Genomic DNA, 20,205 nt, shown 5'->3' on the forward strand with positions numbered 1-20,205 from the left:
GCATCTTTCAGTTTTCTTGCTCTACAAACCATTTTATGTTTCTCTACTATTTGTGTATAACAAAAATCTGTTCATTTTCCACCTAATAAGGCTATGTAAAAACAATGAAAACTAAGTTAAGCCTCCTGCAACACATTGGATATCGCAATAGTTCACATAATAGTCGAGATGGTGAAATTCGTTTTAAGATATTTATGTTATTTACCAACCATAAAGGATAATGCATTTATTCTCTGAATTTACCACCATCACACATAAATATAGTGTAAGTTGGATTACTTTTCTAAATTTTGCGTATGATTTACTGATGTACTTCTCCCAACCAGCCATTTTCAGACATTTTGCTATACATTAAGCGAATGTTAATTGGTTTCAATCGTAATATTTAAACGATAAATTTTATTTTTTCTATACTTTAATTATGTAAATATATATGTATCCAATAAGCATCAATATCTTCATTTGTTCCGAAGCTGACTAGCCCGTGCAGATGCACAGGTTGACGACTAGTTTCACTAATTCGTGATACTTCCAGACATATACAAAAGTATCAGTTGTGCAACACAAACCACAAGAGTACACCAGCTTTGAGACAAAGAGGTAGGCCGAATAGAAATGTGGAGCTTTATTTGTTGCAGCATCCACAACAGAGTGACTTGGGCTCCATAACCAAAGGTGCATCTCGGTTTAGGCATCTAAGACTTCACGGCTTGCGTTCTAGCTGAAATGGATTACCAGAAAAAGAATGAAGCATATGTACATCTTTTGATCTACTGCTCACCAATACAAAAGTACAAACTTGTTAGTAGTACCTGAGCCTGCCATATCTATTTGCTCCTCTCGTAACATATACTGCGGATTAAGTCTTGTCATCTTCAGTATTGGACGGCTGGGGTTCGCCTCGGCCATGCTCTTGAAAGCATCCTCCGAAGCCTTCACTTCTGCCGCCGTCCAGCCAATGCAATATATGCTGACAGTGAGGCGAGCAAGGCTGGAGAGGCGTTGGATGCCAAAGTCGAAATCGACCGCAGCAGATCGCTCATTGAAGTTATATAGTCCAAGCTCGTTGAGCCTCGGCATAGCCCCCGGTTCAAACATTAAAAGTCCCACACCAGTACCGGAAAGATTAAAACTCTGCAACTGTTGAAACCCTTCACGACTGATGATGAGCCGCCCAGCGTCCTCTCTGAAACACAGTGACAATTCGATCAGATTGGGTATCAATCCAACCATCTCAATATCCTGCTGCTCTATCTTCCGACCGATGAAAGATAACGTGTGCAGGTTGGGAAGTGACGCGAGCCATCTGCTAATCCGGCTGATATCTTTTCCATATACACAAACCTCCTGGATACAACCCAAAGCAGGGAGGAACGGCTCTTCTCCGTCCTTTTTTCCCACTTTATAATCAATACTCAGGGAACGGAGGCCGCATTTGTCCAGTTTACAGAGAGAGGACACCAGCTTTTCCTTGGACTGTTCTAATTTGTCGCCTTCTATCCCATCAGTGTCCAATCTAATCCTCAGCTTTCTCAGGTTTGTTAGTTTACCGAGCTCTTCCACAAGCTTCCACTGCAAGGCATCAACGCAATCAAGCTCTTGCAAGTTTATCAAGTTTCGCAACCCATCTGGAAGCTTACAACAGGGGTGAACAAACAAACGTGTCAGTCCAAGTAGCCGAGTTGTGCTTTCAGGAAGCTCACTTAATCTAAAGGATGTAACTAGCGTCTCTAGATACAGTAACTCTCCAATTTGCCTGGGTAGCTCCGTGATTTCGGTAAAAGAGATATCCAAGTATCTCAGCTGATAGAGTCGTCTTTCAATATCCTTGATATGATGATTTTTCAACTGATCGCAGTGTTGCAAGTCTAGCACGCGCAAGCATTTTGACCTCCCAAGCGAAGGCAATAGCTTGATATCCCCAAAAGCACTGATTGACCGAGCGTGTGACAAATCCAATTGCTCCACGATTTCTTCATCCTCATTTCCCTTTAAAGAGAGCCGACGAACTATGCCATTAGGCTTGCATTGTTTCTTTAGGACAGTACACATGTTCTCTTGGGAGGATTTGTCAATTAGGAAATCAAGGATGGTGTCATGGACTCGGCAATACTCTGCCTTGCCGTCATACCCTATGTCGTCAGGCTGTATTAGACTTCTGTTCACAAGCTGATGAAAATATTCCTCTCCTAATTCCATGAGATCTTGTCCATTTTCTCCATGAATAAAGCCTTCAGAAATCCATCTGCGCACCAGCCGCTGCCTTTCAATCATTTCATCTTCGGGAAACAGAGCCAAGTACAGTAAGCAGCTTCTTAGGTGGTGGGGAAGATCAAAATAACTAAGAGATAATATGTAATTCATGGTCTCTATTATATCACTTTTGGCCTTTGAAGAGCGTATTGAATGTCGCACCTGATCCCACTCTTCTTTTGTTTCCCTTGTTGTGGCCAACAAGCTAGAAATGGCATTGATGGCCAGAGGTAGACCACGGCATTTCTTCAAAATATCATTGGCAGCTTCTTTCAAGCTATCAGGACAGCTTTCTTCACAACCAAATATCCTCTTGAAAAACAATTTCTTTGAGTCAGCCTCACTGAGTGGTTTCATCTCATACACAAGATCGTCACTAGAAGGAGAACAAGATTTGGCAACATCAACTATACGTGTGGTGATAATTATTCTGCTGCCCAATGTATTCTTGACAAATGCACATTTCAGAGTTTCCCATGTTCCTAACTCCCATATATCATCAATTATGATAAAGTACCTGCAACACAGTTTTATGAACATACGCATTACAGCTCATTAGATATTTATAGTAATACCTATCAAGTAACGTGAAATCCTGATATAATGCCACATCTGTGTGCATCCTAGATATAATACACCTTGATGTAATTGTCCAACATCAATAAAGATGTCATCATCTAAAACATACTTGTACAATAAGTGAAATCCTGAGAGCATCTAACAATAATACACAGCTAAAAATGGGGAAGAAACTCGAAGATAACAACTCCACACAGAGTACTAGGTATAAGAAACTCTAATGCGTCGACACATTTGAACCGCGCGTGTCCGTTTGGGTCTAAACGGACAAAAACGCCGGACCAACGCGCGGACAAAACCTAAATCACATCCGCTCGGTGTCCGTGTGAACGCATTTCCAGCCCAAATTTGCGTCTATTTGCATCCACACGAACACGAGACGGACGTGTTGCGCGTCCACTCGGTGTCTGTCTCGAGCCTGCATGTCGGCCATCCAACTTCCACCATGGTTGTAGTCAATGCTGCCCATCTACCCCGGACCCGCATGACAGCATCCTTTTTAATTGCAAGCGTGCGGCGGCGCCGACCTCATTCACTTCTCCTCCTATAATCCAGTCCACATCTGCTCCTTCGCTCAGGACATAAAACCCTAGCTGTCATGGGCTTCTTCGGCAAAGGCAAGGCCAAGGGGAAGCACCACCACAAGGCCGACTCATCGCAAGTGCCGGTGAGGCCATCGACGAAGGGGTTCGCATTGGTGTCGGCTCCGCGAGACAAGAGGGCGGCAGCGCCATGGGACTGCGAGTACATCCCGGTGCACCACGAATAGTACCGTCGGGAATACCGCGTCCCGCTGCCGTGGCCAGACATGAACCTCCTCCATGGCTGGCACCTCGACCCTCACTGCGTTCCAGTGTCAGCTACCGCAGTCCGAGCGTGCGCATGCTAACGAGATCCGGGCCTGGTGTGCTCTCCTCATGCCGGAGTAGCACCACGACCCCGCCTACACACCAGACTTCCCTAATTAACTTGGACATCTGGTTCGCCACCAAACACGATGTCGCTGCCGTGACGCCGTCCATCTCGACGCCCGCCCTCCACCGCCGCAGGCGGTGGTCAAGCAGTGTTCCTCGAGGCATTAGAGGTGGCGACCCAGCGCCATCAAGGCATCTCTACGCGAGGACTCCAGGTGGCCTAGCCTCGAGGGCGTGATTTAGGTGTCGGCCACTAGCGACAACGTCTACTCGCTACCACCACCGGCCCCATCGTCACCGCCCGCACTCGTGCCGGCAGCACCCGCGCCCACCAGCGTCTACTAGTAGTAGCGCGTCGCCCGGGAGTAGGTGAACATGCCGCCCGTTTTGCTGGGCGTTACGGAGGAGTAGGCGGCAGCCTACCTCATGGCGTGGAAGGACCACACATTGGAGCAGGAGCTCGAGAAGGAGAAGTGCAGACTTCCCGCAGCATGCTTCGACTTCGCCCGCTCCGATGACGAGGATGATGTCTAGGGCTGTCGGCTAGGGCGGCTGTTTTTTTATTAAAGTTTTATACTATTTAATTATGTGGATTTTGACCGGCTCTAATATGCATTTTTATTTATGTATAATTATTTTATGCTTTTTAAGTTTTTTTAAACGCCCATGCCGACTAATGGGTCGGCTATGTTGGACGCACCCACACACCCGAAGGTAAAGTCGAACACGTTCGTCCGCTCGGCCGACCCAAACGGACAAAAACCGCATCGACGCATTGGACTTGCTTTTATATACAATTTGATTGCAATATAAGGAAAAAACATTGCAATAGGAAGCAAACAAAAATAGCAAGATTTAACAACAAAGAGGAAAAATTATGAATTCGTTGATGAGATGCTCGGACCGAGTCAAGGCAGCTGTTGCGACTGGCAAGTACAATGATTTGCCACTGCCAATAGCTTTTTTTTGTTGTTTTTTTTTTTGTAACAAGTTATTTCCTCACGATTCGTAGGACCACATATTGAGTGGTATGCGCCTCAATTCTGCATGCAAATTGCTACGAAAGCAGAAAAGGCTACGGTTATCATTATGTTAAGCTAGTCAAGATGGTCCGATCTGACCATGTTTAATTGCTCTATTAATTCTTCCCTTTTCTCTTTTTGCGATATGGATATAGATTCTTCAACGGATATTTGATATCCATTCACGATTATAATGCTGATAACCGTAGGTTTATAGCCTCTAGAGACCCTATATTCTTAAAGTGGCTAATCACAAACCCAATGTAATGCATATCAGGTGACAGTGGTCTGCACACATGCAAGTGCTTTGGGTCCTTAGGTCCTGTTTGGTTTCAATAAGTTAGGTGACTTAAAACCAATGACTTATAAGTTGGGTTTGTTAGGTAAAATAAGTCACTTTTTGCATTGAAAAGGTGGTGGGACTACACAAAAGTGGGTGACTTATAAGTTTTAAGTTGGGGTGGAGCAACTTATGACTTATAAGTTGGGGTGACTTATAAGTTGGGTCTGTTTGGCAAAATAAGTCATTTTTTGCACTTTTCAACTTATAAGTTGGTGACGTATTTGGAACCAAACGGGGCCTTAGAATATACTCCCTCTGTCCCATAATGAAGATATTAGTGTAAAAAAACGTTTTTATATTATGAAACGAAGAAAGTAGATATATTCGCAGTCATGTTGTGCATATTTGTCTTGTACAAACAAAAAAAAAACTCCCAGCCCCGTGCGGCGGCCGCCGGGCCGTACCGGGCGGCCACCACTGGCCTCCCCCCCGAACTACCGCGCCTCCCCTCCCTCCGCCTACGCCGGCAACGTCGCCGGGCAAAGGCCCGGTGGTGCGGCGGCGGCGGACCTCCTCTGCTGTCCTGTCCGGGATCTGAGGCTGCGGCGGCCTGATCTGGGTCCTTTGGGGCGGTGATGGCGGGCAGCGGCGACCGGGAAGTGTGAGGACGCCTGTTGTAGTCGACGGGGAAGGCAGGAGGTGGCCGCGTGGGCTCGATCCTGACAAAGGCGGGCTGCTGCCATCACGAACTGCTTTCTATCATCGGTTGTGCCGACGGTTCGTGGAGGTTTCCCGGTTTTGTTACGCATCACGAGGATTATGGTGGTGGTGATTTCCTCCTCCGCCGGAGGTGGTCGGACGGTTTGTGGCTGGTTTCGCGGCTCTCATGATCCGTCATCTAGTCCCGGTTGTGGTCCTTGTGCTTTCTTGCATCACGACAATGTCCTACTTGATTGGTCATCCTCGATCTGGCCACCTCGATCTGGCCATCGACGTGTTCCGGAACGGCCGTCAGCGAATTTGCTCAGGATATCTGGATCGGTTAGTTCTGGTCGTGTACGTCCATATCAGCCTATGAGGTTCTAAGGGCGTGGCGTGAAGCTCTGTTGACTGATGACACCTTGAGACATGTCGGCTTCTCGATTTCATGGTGAAGACAACAGTGCAGAAGGTCATGATAGCCGAGATCGAAGGATTAGTTACACGAACGAAGTCTTGGAGGCGATGGAGACAACCAGGTGTTAGATGAATCCTAGGAGCGACAATGATTTGTGGGGCGGCAACAATGGAGGATTTCATCTTCAGTGGTACTCCTCGGGGTGGCCAGTCGTGACTTTTAGGATGAAAACCCAAGGTCTAGCCTTCATTGGTTGTGCGTGGCAATTACCTTGTTGAAGGTATTGTTTTGGGAGCACGGACTTTCTCCAGGGTGAAAACCTAAGATCTTTGATCGGGCAACGACGGTGCTTGTGCACCGTTCCCTTCTTGAAGGCTTTGCTTTTGGAAAACTGTTATGGTTTCTAGATGTTGTATTTTGTGGTGGTATGAGTACTGCTATTGGGAGGAGTTGATCGCTATGGTTGGTCCTTTTTTTCATTTGCTTTCATTTTTTTTCTTTGGCTGTGTGCATTATGGATGTCTTGGCGACATCTTGTAGGTGCAAAGGCTGGATGTAATTGGTATCTTCGTGACAAAAATATATTTCCCTTTTTAAGAAAAAGGAATTGCATGTACTTTACTGTTTTTACTGGCGCCATGTCACAATTATTTAATAAATAGAACATAGTCGTAAGTTTGACAAACCTGTGGCAATCAATTAGAAAATGTGTGGTGCCAGAAATCGGCATTTAGATTTTAGCTATATCTTATAGTGAACAGACCGACATGAGTTGCAAAAAACAATGACTTCAAATTTTAAACGCAGTCATAAAAGTTAAGGACGAATGTAAATCACACAAAGCAATCTTCATTAGCTAAATTCTAGGCAACGGATTATATATACATGAGCTAATTAAGCAATGTTACTTTGTAAAGTAGATCTCACATATGTACCTGCTGTCTTGGAGGAATTCTCGAATCTTGTCCATGATGAGTCGTATATCATCTAAATTAGAGTAAGCATGGTCTTTCTTGGTGATTTGTGATAATATAGATCTTAATATCGCCTTCATGTCAGGCTTGCGTGAAATCGAGACAAAAGCCCCACAGTCGAAGGTCGCTCCAAGGTTGAGCCGGATCTGGTTGGCGAGTGTGGTCTTGCCCAACCCTCCAGATCCAACAATAGAGACAAATTTAAGTGATTGGCCCTCTTCCTCATTCAGCCACCTGACAAGTTCATCTTTTGGTCCATCAATTCCAACAAGCTCCGCGGCATCTTTGTACACTGCACGAAGTCGAGGGTCGACCCTGTCTTTTGCAGGCACAGAGGTAGAGGACTCGTCGATCTTGTACCTTGAGTGGCAAAAATTCGGAAGCATCTGCTTAGTCACAAATCTGATGGTACTATACTAATAATAATACTGTAAAACAAGATCTGATAGTACCTTAAGAATCTGTCGCTGACATCCTTGATTTCTTTCTTGATGTCTTTGACCTCCTTAGCGATCTTGCGGCGGGTCTTGATGTCCGGCAGCAAGTTCTTGCATTTGTCCATGAGCTTGGTGAGGCCATGAGCCTCGGAAGAGGAGGACTCGTGCTCCACGAGGACCATGAACTTGTCGATGTTGTCCTCGATCTTGTAGGACATCTCCCGCACGGCCGTCACGCGCAGCTTTGTTGGTTCCTCGGGTTCCTCCACATCTGACATCTTGAGGAGGAACGCACACATGACCTCCAGCTCGTCCTTGAGGAACTTGATGTCCTCACGGACATTCTTGAGAAGCTTGTATTCATCCGTCAACATAGCTCCCAGCTTCCGCAGGAGGGAACCCATTGCCCCTGTGGATGCGCTCACCAGAACTTCCGCCATTGTTGCTCTGTGTGTGTGTGTTGATTTGGGCTTGCAGATGGCGATGGCAGTGGAGAGCACGGGGGGAAATATCCTGACCATACAACCCAACCCAACCGAGTTAATTGGAGGGCACTACCACACTTGGGCACCATGTAACCGATTGGTACCAATAGTCATTTTTTTTACGTGTCAGTACCATCTCGTAGCCTAATTGTTGCAATACGATCTGACAGTCGTATAACATGTACTGACCATGTATCTGACGTAACGGGCCCGCATGGCAGTCTTGACGAACCGGTTCGGTCGGGGTTTAGGCTCGCTCGTGGCCCATCCTGGTCGACCGAGCCGTTCCCCTCATTCCCCCTTCTTCTCTCCTGGAGTCTGACCCCCTCTCGTCGCCGAACCTCGTCGGCCGGAGTTCTCCGTCGGCCGACACCACCTCCGGCGCGCCATGGTTTATAAGGGTGAAAGTAGCAACGAGCTATCGAGCCTGGACATCAGCTCCTCCTCCGACGGCATGATGTACCGGGTAATTTTAGAGCTAGGGTTAGGTTTAGTGCTTCTGTTTTTTGGGGATTTATTTCTGTTTTTTGGTTATTTCTTTAGATCCCTGCTAGCATCGACGACGAAGACTACATGGGCATCGAGAACTCTGCCCTGGATGTTTGCTTGGAGCATGGACTGCCGCCTGAGCGTCGCGTAGCATTCGAAGGATTTGAGACAGGCAGGAGGTTTTTGGTTTGTGCTCAGCCGGTAAGATGCATGAAGTTGGTTTAGTTTTTTGTACCTGCTGGTATTGCTCAGCCAATCATGTTATATGGAGTTTGTTTATTGCTGATATTGTTGATACTGTTCCTGATCCCACTATAGTCATTGTTAGATGCAGCTTAGTTAGATGCAGCATAGTTAATTGTTTTTGTTATGTGTCATTGCTCCTGATCCAAGCATAGTCATTGTTTATTACAAATGGGCTTAGTTGGAAGTACTTCTACAATTGCTGGTATTTTTTATTGATTCTAAACATGGAGCTTAGGTCAAATACTCTGGCTTAGTTGGAAGTACTTCTACAATTGCTGGTATTTTTTATTGATTCTAAACATGGAGCTTAGGTCAAATACTCTGGCTTAGTTGGAACTGCTGGTATTTTTTACTAGTAGTGGAACTAGTGGAAGTAGTGGTCAGTACTTCTAAATTGCTGTTATTTAAAAAGGGGGTCAGTAGTGGTCAGGACTGCTAAAGATGCAGCTTAGTTCCAATTGCTACTATTTTCTTACATGTGTTTTTTGTATTGCAGCCACCTCAAAACTGTGGTTTTGTTGGGTGGGTAGACCAAGAGTGGCCTCCCACAATGCAAAATGCATTGTTGAAACTTTGGGAAATGTTGGAAGACAATAGGAGTGGTAGGAGGGATGATAATTTGGAGAATTCACTAAAAATTCACCACCTGATAGAGGAGAAAAGAAATCTTGATGCAAACTATGACAAACTAGTAGAAGATGTGAATCAACTACTCAGTACCCAGCAGGAGAGGGTCATGGATTTGAGCTATATGAAGGTGAATGCCCATGGTGCAGAGAGCTCTAGTTCTGATGTGTCTGTCATGCAGTCTGAGATTGATAAGAAAGAGGCAGAGATAATGGAAGTTAAAGGGAAGTATTCAGTGCTTATGAACCTTGCAGAATCTCAAGGCAGGGTCATTAGGACCCAGAAGGCAAATCATTTGAAGGAGAAGGAGAAGTTAAGTGAAGAGAACTACAATTTAAAGGTTCAGGTTGATAAACTGACAAAATCTGAGGACAAACTTAATGATGACATTGTGGTTCTCAACCTTCACATTGATGGTCTGAAGAAAGGAATTCAGAATCTCATTAAACGCAGGGATGAGCTGAAGCTTGAGATTGCTGATCAGTTGAAGACATTGGAGAAGAACGAAGAGAAGTTGAAGATGATCAGTGACATTTTGGATGGATGAGCTGATCAGATGAAGATGAAGTCCACTATGCTATGTTCTTTAATGCATGTTGTAATGTTGAACTGCACTATGTTCTTTAATGCATGTTGAACTCCACTATGCTATGTTTGTAATGTGCACTATGCTGTAATGTGCTGCCCTTTTGTACCAATGTTGTAATGCAAGAATCTCTGGATTATGTATGCTTAAGTGAGTTGATCTTTGTTCAACCCTAGTATGTTGTATTATGTGAAATATCTTATTTGTTGCATTGATAGATGAGCTCTTAATTTCCTACTTAGTACTGATCATACACCAGCAAATGCAGTTAATACACATCATAGAACTTGAGTTCTCTACAACTTACTACTTATCACTTATAACACATCATTTAGTACTGATCATACAACCATAAAGTACTCTGAATACACATCATAGAACTTGAGTTCTCTACAACTTACTACTTATCACTTATAACACATCATTTAGTACTGATCATACAACCATAAAGTACTCTGAATACACATCATTAGTCTTGGTTACCACTGGCAGTAAAAAATGCCATCCACCTAGAATGGTTTCTTGGTGTAGGACCAGCTGATGAACCTCCATGAGCTGATGATGAAGCTCCAGCAGCAAATCTAGTGGCAGGACCAGCTGATGAACCTCCAGGAGCTGATCTTGGGGTACTGAAAGGCCTATGAACACTGGCATTACTTGTTGATCTTCTGGTAGATCTTGCAGGGGGATGCTGTGATCTTGGTTCCCTCCTTGGTCTTGCAGCTGTAGGTTGTGATGTTGCAGCTCTAGCCTGTAATAATGGAATGAACACATGAACATAACAGTTGCAAAGCAAATGAACACATGAAAATATGCTTACCACATGCTTGTTTTTCCTCAGAGCCAACTCTGCTCTCAACTCTTTTCTGCAGTCGGTGTATCTGTGGCCTTGGAGCCCACAGTTGCTGCATGTTATAGTGGCCATTCTTGAACTGTCCTTTGGTTTTGGAACCTCAAATTTTCCCTTTATTCTCTTCTCCTTCTTTCTTCCCTTCTTAACATGAAATTTGGGTGGCTCTATGTCTGCTCCACTTGTCCTTGTCCAATCATGTTCACCAGGAAAAGGATATATCATTGGCTCATAAGAAGCAAGGTAGAATTGTTTTTTAAAGAATTTGGACACATATTCCTCTGGAAATCTTTTTGCCTTGTTTATTGTTGATATTGCATGGTTGCAAGGTATGCCAGACAGGTCCCACTTTCTGCATCCACATGTATGAAGTTCCAAGTTTACAACATGTGTTTGCTGCCCACTACTCACTTGCCATAGATTAACACCAGCTTGGATAGGTTTGCAGTATCTAGCCCTTTCCTTTTCCACCTCTAGCTTCTCAGCATAATGTGGTGTAATCTCCCACAGAGCTGCCTTTCCTTTCTCTCTATTCCTATGCCACCTCACCATCTGCTTGTCCTTAATACCATCAATCATAGTCCTAATAGGTTTGTTCCTGAAATCTAGGATATAATTGTTGAACACCTCTGACAGGTTGTTAACAACTAAGTCTGTCTTGCAGTTAGTGTCAAAAGCATGCCTAGCCCATGTGTGCTTAGGTATTCCAGTCAGCCACTTCCAAGCTTCCTCACTCTCATTTTTTAGATCATTCATGGCAATGTTAAACTTGTGTTGGTTGTAAGCATAGCTTGCATTATCCATGCATTTCTTAAGATCTTCCCCCCTAAAACCAGCATTCTGGAAATTTGCATAGAGGTGTCTAAGGCAAAACCTTTGATGGCAGTTTGGGAATACTTGATTTACTGCATTTAGCAGCCCCTGATCACATAGCATCCTAAACTTAGCACATACCTTAATAGAAATGCTAAATTTAATTCAGTTTCAAAGCACATACCTTCTGTCTATCAGACATGATAGTATAAGGACCAAATTTCCCAATTTCACCTCCTAGACATATCTTCAATTGGTGCAGAAACCAACACCAATTAGTTGTGTCCTCTTGTCCAACTATAGCAAATGCAAGTGGGAAAATATTGTTATTGCCATCTCTTGCAGTGGCAGCAAGGATTTGAGCACCAGTTGTCAGCTTAATGAAGCATCCATCAACACCTGTTCATGGAAAGCAAAGAACAATTTAAGTCTATAAAGCATTGCTAAACAATTAAAATTACTTATGCACAATAAAACAATGACTAACCAATGAATGGTCTACATCCATTCAGAAATCCCTCCCTTGCTCCATTGATGCAGAAGAACATAGCATGAAACCTTGGTGCTGGATGTGGTATTTTTGTAGTAGGTTGAGAAGTTACTGTTGTGACTACAACTCTACTACCAGGGTTTGTATCCATGATGATCTGAGCATAATCCCTAAGTCTAGGATACTGCTTCTTGTGCTCTCCTAGCACAGCTTTTACAGCAAGGTTTTTGGCCCTATAGGCCATGTGCCTTCCCACATCAACACCATAATTCTCCCTACGGTTATCCATCAAAGTGTTTATGCTAGTGGTGGGATCAGACTTGAACAATGACTCATAGTTCTTTGCAAGCCACTTTGCACTAATCCTTGATTTCTCTGTGATGGTAGGGCAAGTGTGCTCCAGCCTCATTTTCTTAATAGCAAAGGTCTTCTCCCCTTTGATAACTGCAGCAACAATGCAAAACTGGCAATGATCTTGCTTACAACAAGCAATGATCCTTTGGTCTGAGTTTCTGTGATACCTAAAGTCTCTGGCCTGTGTGATGTGCAAGCTCAACAAAGCTTCTCTGAATTGATGTTGATCCTTAAAGCACATGTACAAACATAACTGCTGATGTGGATGTTCAAGTATGTCATTGTACCAGATCCTTGCTTTCCTTTTCTTGGCCCTACTCTTCCTCCCTCTAGGTAGCACAAATGAGGGTGGCTCATGTCCATCATCATCATCCTCAAACAACAACCAATCATCTTCTTCATCTGCTGAAGGAATGAAATCAGGTATCACCTCCTCTAACACACTAGAATGTGACCTAGTAGTGGGTCCTTTCCTAACTTGAAGTTTCTTCCTCCTTTTTGGAGATTTTTGCATTGGAGGCTCTTCTCTTCCAAAAACATCCTCATCTTCCTGCTCAAACAAATCTTCAACATCAGTGTCACCCTCATAATGTAATAGTTCCTCATCTGAATTTTCATCTGACTCTTCTGATTGATCTACATCTTCTTCATCCTCTCCTAAGTGTGAGCTGTTATCAGAATTGTTCTCACTTTCATATGCATCACTACTATTATGTGACTGTTCAAACAATGGCTCTTCCTCCATCATAAAATCCTGATTGTCCTTTCTGAAGTTTATGCTCTCTTGGGTGCAAAAGGCAGTAGGCTGAACTACACCTTGTGGATCAACAGAAAGAACTGCAGGCTCACTAAGATCATAAAGAACAGGTGGTTGATAAACTATTGGTGCTAATTTATCCTGTTCAGTTGGTGCGCTTGCTGCTAAATAAATTGTTGTTGCCCTCACTAGCAAGTTGAGAACTAAATTGTGCTTATATTCCTTTTTTAGTTCCTGCAGTTTCATGTTTGTGTCAATCAAATCTAAGCCCTGCTCTCTGTCCTCTCCTATTCCTAAATTCCTCATGTGGTATAACTCATCTGACAAATAAAAACCTTGTGTTTGCAACACTGCATATAGGTTCAGAAATGTAACATCTGAGCTACATAGCTTCATATCAAGGTTTGGCTGAGAATCAAAGTGAATCCTCAGTTCCCAAACATCATCATTCAAACTGCATATAGGTTCAGAAATGTAACATTTAGAAATAAATTCAGAGAAGCAAAGAGAGGGATAGAGTAGAGGCACTTACATCACGCCCCCACCAGCACCACTGGTACAGTGATGGCTACTTCTAGGGTTGGCCACCCAGATCTCTGCCATCTTGACCCTGTGCTCCATGGACACCGGTGCCTCCTCCTCCAAATCCTCGTCATCGCCGGAGGAGCCGCCATCCTCCACAGCCAGACCTACGTGGTCATCTACCCCGAGGCCGGGGAGATCTCCGTACCCGCCCGCAACATCATCGTCGCCGGGAGTCGCCGTGGTCATCGTCGGCGAGCCGCACAGAGAGGGAGAGGGGAAGAGCAAACCTAGGGTTCGAGCAAAGCTTCGTCCGGTTCGACCAGGTTCGACAATGTTGGTCCGGTTCGACTAGCTACCACAGAGTGACCGAGCCGGTACGAGTAAGCAGCCGTGGAGACTGCCATGCGGGCCCGTTACGTCAGATACATGGTCAGTACGTGTTATACGGCTGTCAGATCGTATTGCAACAATTAGGCTACGAGATGGTACTGACACGTAAAAAAAATAACTATTGATACCAATCGGTTACATGGTGTCCAAGTATGATAATGTCCTGCAATTAACTCAACCCAACCCAACCTCCCACGCGTTAATCTGCAAGTCTGCATTTACCCGAGCCACCCACCACCCATCGCGTCGTTCCAACAGTCCAGACAGGGACACATGTGCTGCTTAATGCTGAAGATATAAAGCGTGGAATCTTTCTACAGTCTCGTCCTGACTATCTACCTCGTTAATTACTTTATTACTGTGTTATAAGAGCACCTCACTGTAGAAGTAAAATTCCGACGGGTTTATAGTTTCAAATCAATTTTATATTCCGGCGGGTTTATAGTTTAAGATCAATTTTATGCTTAAAGCAGACCTATAAAAATTCAATTAACCGTAAACATTTTACAGACACCCGAAAATGCGAGCCTCCCACATCTCCTAATATCGTTTGGAGGGTACTAGTATATAGGCCACAAAGTGACCAAAATTCTTGGCTCTCCATGCATGCCGCCGTTCGTACCAGACGGCTCCAGCCATCGTTTTTTTCGACTCCGATAAAGTCTGATCTTCTCTTTACGTTTCCTCGCCTCAATCCCAATCAGCTTGAGAGTGTTCCGTCCAATTTTTCACAACGGCGTGCGGCAAGCAGTGTGCAACGCCGACACACGAGCTAGAGCTGCGCACGCGAGCGTGCACGAGCGAGCGGGCAAGCTACACGCCAAGGACGGGTGGTGCAGCGAGGATCTCGAGGGCTATTCTCTTTTACCGCTCGGGTTTGCAGGTTGTGTTTCATCCGAGTTAATTTCAGCATTTAAATCAAGGTTTTCTCGGCCCTTATCCGGGGTTTAAGGGCCAGGGCTATAAGAGCATTTCTAGTAGACCCCTTAAAATGGGGCAAACTATAAAAATCCGGTGACTATACATGTTTGGTTCGTAATTTGGGCCATATGGGAGCCCGTATAGTCGCCCGGCCCATAAATATTTTGACAGTGGCCCGCAAATCGCCCCTCCCCCGTAGTATATGTAAAGGTTTGTGGTTGATACGGGTCAAAACCCTATGCGCGCGTCGCCTCAAATCCCAAATCCACCGCTCAATTTCTCGTCGTTGGCGATCCCGCTCCCCCTCTCCTCTAGATGTGGCACTGTATGTGGTCGGCGGGCCATGGCGCCGGCGGTGGCGGCGAACCCCAGCGGGCGCCATGTGTTACCCCCGACACCGCGAGGAAGAGGGCCACCCATACTATAAGAATTTGCAACGCGAGTGCACATGGGTCATGTTGTAAACCTACCAAGTGCAACATGGATTATGTAGCAAATGGTGTGTCACATTCAACATGGGTCATGTTGCAACCTACGGAGCGCAACATGGGTCACGTTGCAGACCCGCCGAGTGTTTGCAACGCTAACGCAACATTAGTCATCTTTTAAACCTACCGCGTGCGACATGGACTATATATGTTATAAACAGATCGAGTGATGCCGCCGTGTTGCAAAACCAAGCAGCGTTGCAAGGATGGGCAATGTAAGTGCAAGCTAGACCCTTGACATTGCAAGATGTTGCAAGGCCGACCAATTTTTCTTTTTGCTGCTAACAAAGTTAGACCGACATCTTGCAACACCATGTGACGCTGCAAGGCCGACCGACGATATTGCAAGTTGGACACACAATGTTGCAATGCAAACCGGTTCTTTTTTCTTTTGCAGCAACAAAAGCCGAACATGCGTGTTGCAACACCACGTGACGTTGTAAGACTGACACTGTTGCAAGCTAGATGCCCATTGTAAACCGAACACGCAATACTATGAGGTCAGACAAGTTTCTTTTTTGTTGCAAAAGATTGACCGTCGGGCTACAAAACCACACGACGGTGCAAGACCAACTAACGACGTTGCAAAGCCAGACGTTCGGCATTGCAAGTGGACATGCAATTTTGCAAGGAACCATCATTCTTTTTTGTTGATACAAATTCTGGACCGGGTTGAGGGAACATGCTGATGTTACAAAGGCCGACTGCACGCGCAGGACACACGCTGAATACGAATTAATGGTAATGGTCCTAGGACGGTGTGATCGAGCAGCTCAGCGTCACGTCGTGAGGCCTATTGACACACCTACCAATTGCTACAACATTGGTCATGTTCTAGTCCAACAACAACACCGGTCATGTTGCAATTAGCTGCACATCGATCTGTTGCAGTGTCGGACAAACCGTCCACCTCCTTAGCCGCAAGGACATCACATGCGGCGATCACATCTTCGATGCTGCCATGATGGCCTTTAGCCTGCAACAACCACACCTCGTGTGATGGGAAGGGTTTCAACATCTTTCTTCTTCCCTATTGGTTCGGCTTCTCTTGTCTCATACTCCCTTCGTCTTATAATACAGGACGTTTTTGCAAATTGACAGAGAGAGTATTTGAGATGTGGTGATGAAACGAATGACAAAGACTTTTCCACGAGGGAAGCAAATTGGGGCTCAAACCAAACATTACCCTAAGACACTATGTGAACTGCAGGACTAGGGTGTGACCCATATGACATGCTGTCGACACGGAAGGCGGCGGTAGCTACGTAACGCGAGCTATGTTGGCATGTGACCTCGAATGGTTGCAGCATATATAGCCATGTGTGAGAACTGTCGATATGTTGACATGTACTCCATCCGTTCCTAAATATAAATCTTTTTAGGGATTTCACTAAAAGACTACATACGGAATAAAATGAGTGTACGTATAATCTAATATATGTCTATATACATCCGTATGTTGTTTTCTAGTAAAAACTCTAAAAAGACCTATACTCCCTCTGTTCCTAAATACTTGTTGTTGGGGAGAATTATATTAGTTCTCCCCCAACAACAAATATTATGGTACAGAGGGAGTATTTAGGAACGAAGCGGGTATGTTTTTTACTCTAATACTCTCTCTATTCATAAATATAAGACCTTTTAGATATTGTATTATGAACTACAGACGGATGTATATAGACATATTTTAGAATGTAGGTTCACTTATTTTGCTCCGTATGTAGTCTTGTAGTGTAATTTTTAAAAGGTCTTATATTTTAAAACGGAGGGAGTATATGTCTATATACAGATTTCAGCGACTTATTCCCGTGAATCGTACGGCAGATGGGGCGTTTATTTTGAGCAGTTAACATCTGACTTATTAGCAACAGCCGCCTTATTTTTGTGTTCAATTTTGCATAGCAACACCAACGCCAGCGCCGCGCGCGCGGCCGCCCCCGGAACACCAACACCAATGCCAGCGCCGGCGTTGCCGCGTGGCGTCCAGGCGGTGCTGGTCACCTCCGGCCAACTCCGCAACCTCGACCCGCAGCTCCAGGTGCCGCCGCTCCTCCTCGCCAACACCCTCATCGCCGCCTTCTCCCGCGCCGCCCTCCCTCGCCTCGCCCTCCCGCTCCTCCGCCACATCCTGCGCCGCGCGCACCCCTTCCGCCCCGACGCCTTCACCTTCCCGCCGCTCGTCCGCGCGGCTCCGGGCCACGCCTCCGCCGCGCAGCTCCACGCCTGCGCGCTCCGGCTCGGCCTCCTCCGCCCGTGCGTCTTCGCGTCCGGCTCCCTCGTGCACGCCTACCTCCGCTTCGGCCGCGTCTCGGAGGCCTACAGGGTGTTCGACGAAATGCCCGAGCGGGACCTGCCCGCGTGGAATGCGATGCTGTCCGGGCTGTGCCGCAACGCCCGCGCGGCCGAGGCGGTGCGCCTGTTCGGGCGGATGGCGGGGGAGGGCGTCGCCGGCGACACGGTGACCGTCTCGAGCGTGCTGCCGATGTGCGCGCTGCTGGGGGACTGGGTGCTTGCGCTGGTCATGCACGTGTACGCGGTGAAGCACGGGCTGGACAAGGAGCTCTTCGTGTGCAATGCGATGGTCGATGTGTATGGAAAGCTCGGGATGCTGGACGAGGCTCGGCGGGTGTTTGATGGAATGGAGCGCCGCGATCTGGTGACGTGGAATTCGATCATCTCAGGGTATGAGCAGGGTGGGCAGGTCGCTGCTGCGGTCAAGATGCTTCGTGGTATGAGGGACAGCGGGATTTCCCCTGACGTGCTGACACTTGTGAGTTTGGCGTCTGCTGTCGCACAGTGTGGAGATGAGCGTGGTGGGAAGTCAGTGCACTGTCATGTGACGAGGCGGGGGTGGGATGTGGGTGACATAATTGCAGGAAATGCTATGGTTGATATGTATGCCAAGCTATCAAAGATTGAGGCCGCCCAGAGGATGTTTGATATCATGCCAGTTCGGGATGCCGTGTCCTGGAACACCTTGATCACGGGGTATATGCAGAATGGACTTGCCAACGAGGCAATTGAGGCATATAGTCATATGCAGAAGCATGAGGGTCTGAAGCCTATTCAAGGGACAATTGTCAGTGTTTTGCCTGCATACTCACAACTTGGTGCCTTGCAGCAGGGCATGCGAATGCATGCTCTGTCTGTTAAGACTGGATTCAATCTGGATGTGTATGTTGGAACTTGTATGGTAGACTTGTATGCTAAATGTGGGAAGCTGGCGGACGCAATGCTTTTCTTCGAAAAAATGCATAAAAGGAGTACAGGTCCCTGGAATGCCATCATGGCTGGCCTTGGAGTTCATGGGCATGCCGATAAGGCTCTCAGTGTCTTCTCACGAATGCAGCACGAAGGAATTAATCCTGACCATGTCACATTTGTTTCACTGTTGGCTGCCTGTAGTCATGCTGGCTTAGTTGACCAAGGCCGGAGTTTCTTTGATATGATGCATATAACATATGGCATTATCCCCATTGCAAAACATTATGCGTGCATGGTAGATATGCTTGGCAGAGCTGGTCAGCTACAGGAGGCTTTTGATTTCATACACAGCATGCCAATTAAACCTGATCCTGCTGTTTGGGGCGCTCTGCTTGGTGCTTGCAGGATTCATGGGAATGTTGAAATGGGCAAAGTGGCTTCACAAAACCTATTTGAACTTGATCCAGAGAATGTTGGATATTATGTTCTGATGTCAAACATGTATGCAAAGGTTGGGAAATGGGATGGAGTTGACGAAGTGAGGTCTTTGGTCAGACACCAAAATTTGCAGAAAACCCCTGGATGGAGTTCAATAGAGGTGAAAAGATCAGTGAATGTATTTTACAGTGGCAACCAGACAGAACCCCACCCTCAACATGAAGAGATCCAGGCAGAGCTGCAGAATCTGTTGGCCAAGATGAGAACTATAGGTTATGTTCCTGACTACAGTTTTGTCCTACAAGATGTAGAAGAGGATGAAAAGCAACACATCTTGAATAATCATAGTGAGAGATTAGCTATTGCCTTTGGCATCATAAATACCCCTTCAGGAACTCCGCTCCATATTTACAAGAATTTGCGCGTTTGTGGGGATTGCCACAATGCCACCAAATATATATCAAAAATAACTGACAGAGAGATCATTGTCCGGGATTCAAATCGGTTCCACCACTTTAAACATGGGCATTGTTCTTGTGGGGATTTTTGGTAAAATGCAATAATAATATTTTTAGTCTACCGCAACTTGCTTGGGACCGAAGGCTTTGTTGCTGTATAATATAATATTTTTGTCCGCACAGCATGTTTTCTGTAGCTAAGCACCTAGTGATCGATTATGATGTCAGAATTCATGTACTCAAGAGATTTAGGACTGAACTGAAATAGTTTTAGTTTACTGATGTAAAAAAGCATATATAATTGTTTAGTTAAGCAAAACTCCTCCCATCTATTCTTGAAGTTTCTTTACATCCTTAGATAGTTGGAACTTCTATACAAAACAGTACTATATTCACTATAAAGCTCTTTTTAAAAGTTAAGAGTGATGTCTTCCATGTAACATAAGCATCATTGTATTTTCTGGTTTGATTATAAATTTATCTATAGATCCACTCAACATTTATT

General features: G+C 45.5%; 2 protein-coding genes across 3 annotated transcripts; one reads left to right on the plus strand and one right to left on the minus strand.

Annotated features, from left to right (window-relative positions):
- Positions 1-384: 384 nt before the first annotated feature.
- LOC123412287 (disease resistance protein RGA5-like) lies at positions 385-8,090 on the minus strand. Of its 2 annotated transcripts, XM_045105239.1 has the most exons (4): positions 7,595-8,090; positions 7,104-7,502; positions 813-2,770; positions 385-721 (listed from the first exon to the last, which is right to left on the minus strand). In XM_045105239.1, exons 1-4 carry the CDS (start codon positions 8,017-8,019, stop codon positions 696-698), a joined length of 2,808 nt encoding a protein of 935 aa, XP_044961174.1. In that variant the 5' UTR covers positions 8,020-8,090; the 3' UTR covers positions 385-695. The 2 variants fall into 2 exon arrangements, with proteins under 2 accessions (XP_044961174.1, XP_044961173.1); XM_045105238.1 differs by having other exon boundaries at positions 511-2,770.
- Positions 8,091-17,514: 9,424 nt separating this feature from the next.
- LOC123408834 (pentatricopeptide repeat-containing protein At4g33990) lies at positions 17,515-19,821 on the plus strand. The gene has a single exon (XM_045101876.1). The coding sequence runs from the start codon at positions 17,555-17,557 to the stop codon at positions 19,793-19,795; it is 2,241 nt and encodes a 746-aa protein (XP_044957811.1). The 5' UTR covers positions 17,515-17,554; the 3' UTR covers positions 19,796-19,821.
- Positions 19,822-20,205: the final 384 nt, after the last annotated feature.

Source organism: Hordeum vulgare, chromosome 7H (assembly GCF_904849725.1).
Source record: "Hordeum vulgare subsp. vulgare chromosome 7H, MorexV3_pseudomolecules_assembly, whole genome shotgun sequence".
In the NCBI taxonomy this organism is placed as follows: domain Eukaryota; kingdom Viridiplantae; phylum Streptophyta; class Magnoliopsida; order Poales; family Poaceae; genus Hordeum; species Hordeum vulgare.

Coding starts and splice junctions, on each gene's coding strand:
- LOC123412287 (XM_045105238.1), bottom strand. CDS start 8,019: ATGGCGGAAGTTCTGGTGAGCGCATCCACAGGGGCAATGGGTTCCCTC. Junction 7,503..7,594: donor GTCAGCGACAGATTCTTAAG/GTACTATCAGAT, acceptor TTGCCACTCAAG/GTACAAGATCGACGAGTCCT. Junction 2,771..7,103: donor GAATTCCTCCAAGACAGCAG/GTACATATGTGA, acceptor ACTGTGTTGCAG/GTACTTTATCATAATTGATG.
- LOC123408834 (XM_045101876.1), top strand. CDS start 17,555: ATGCCAGCGCCGGCGTTGCCGCGTGGCGTCCAGGCGGTGCTGGTCACC.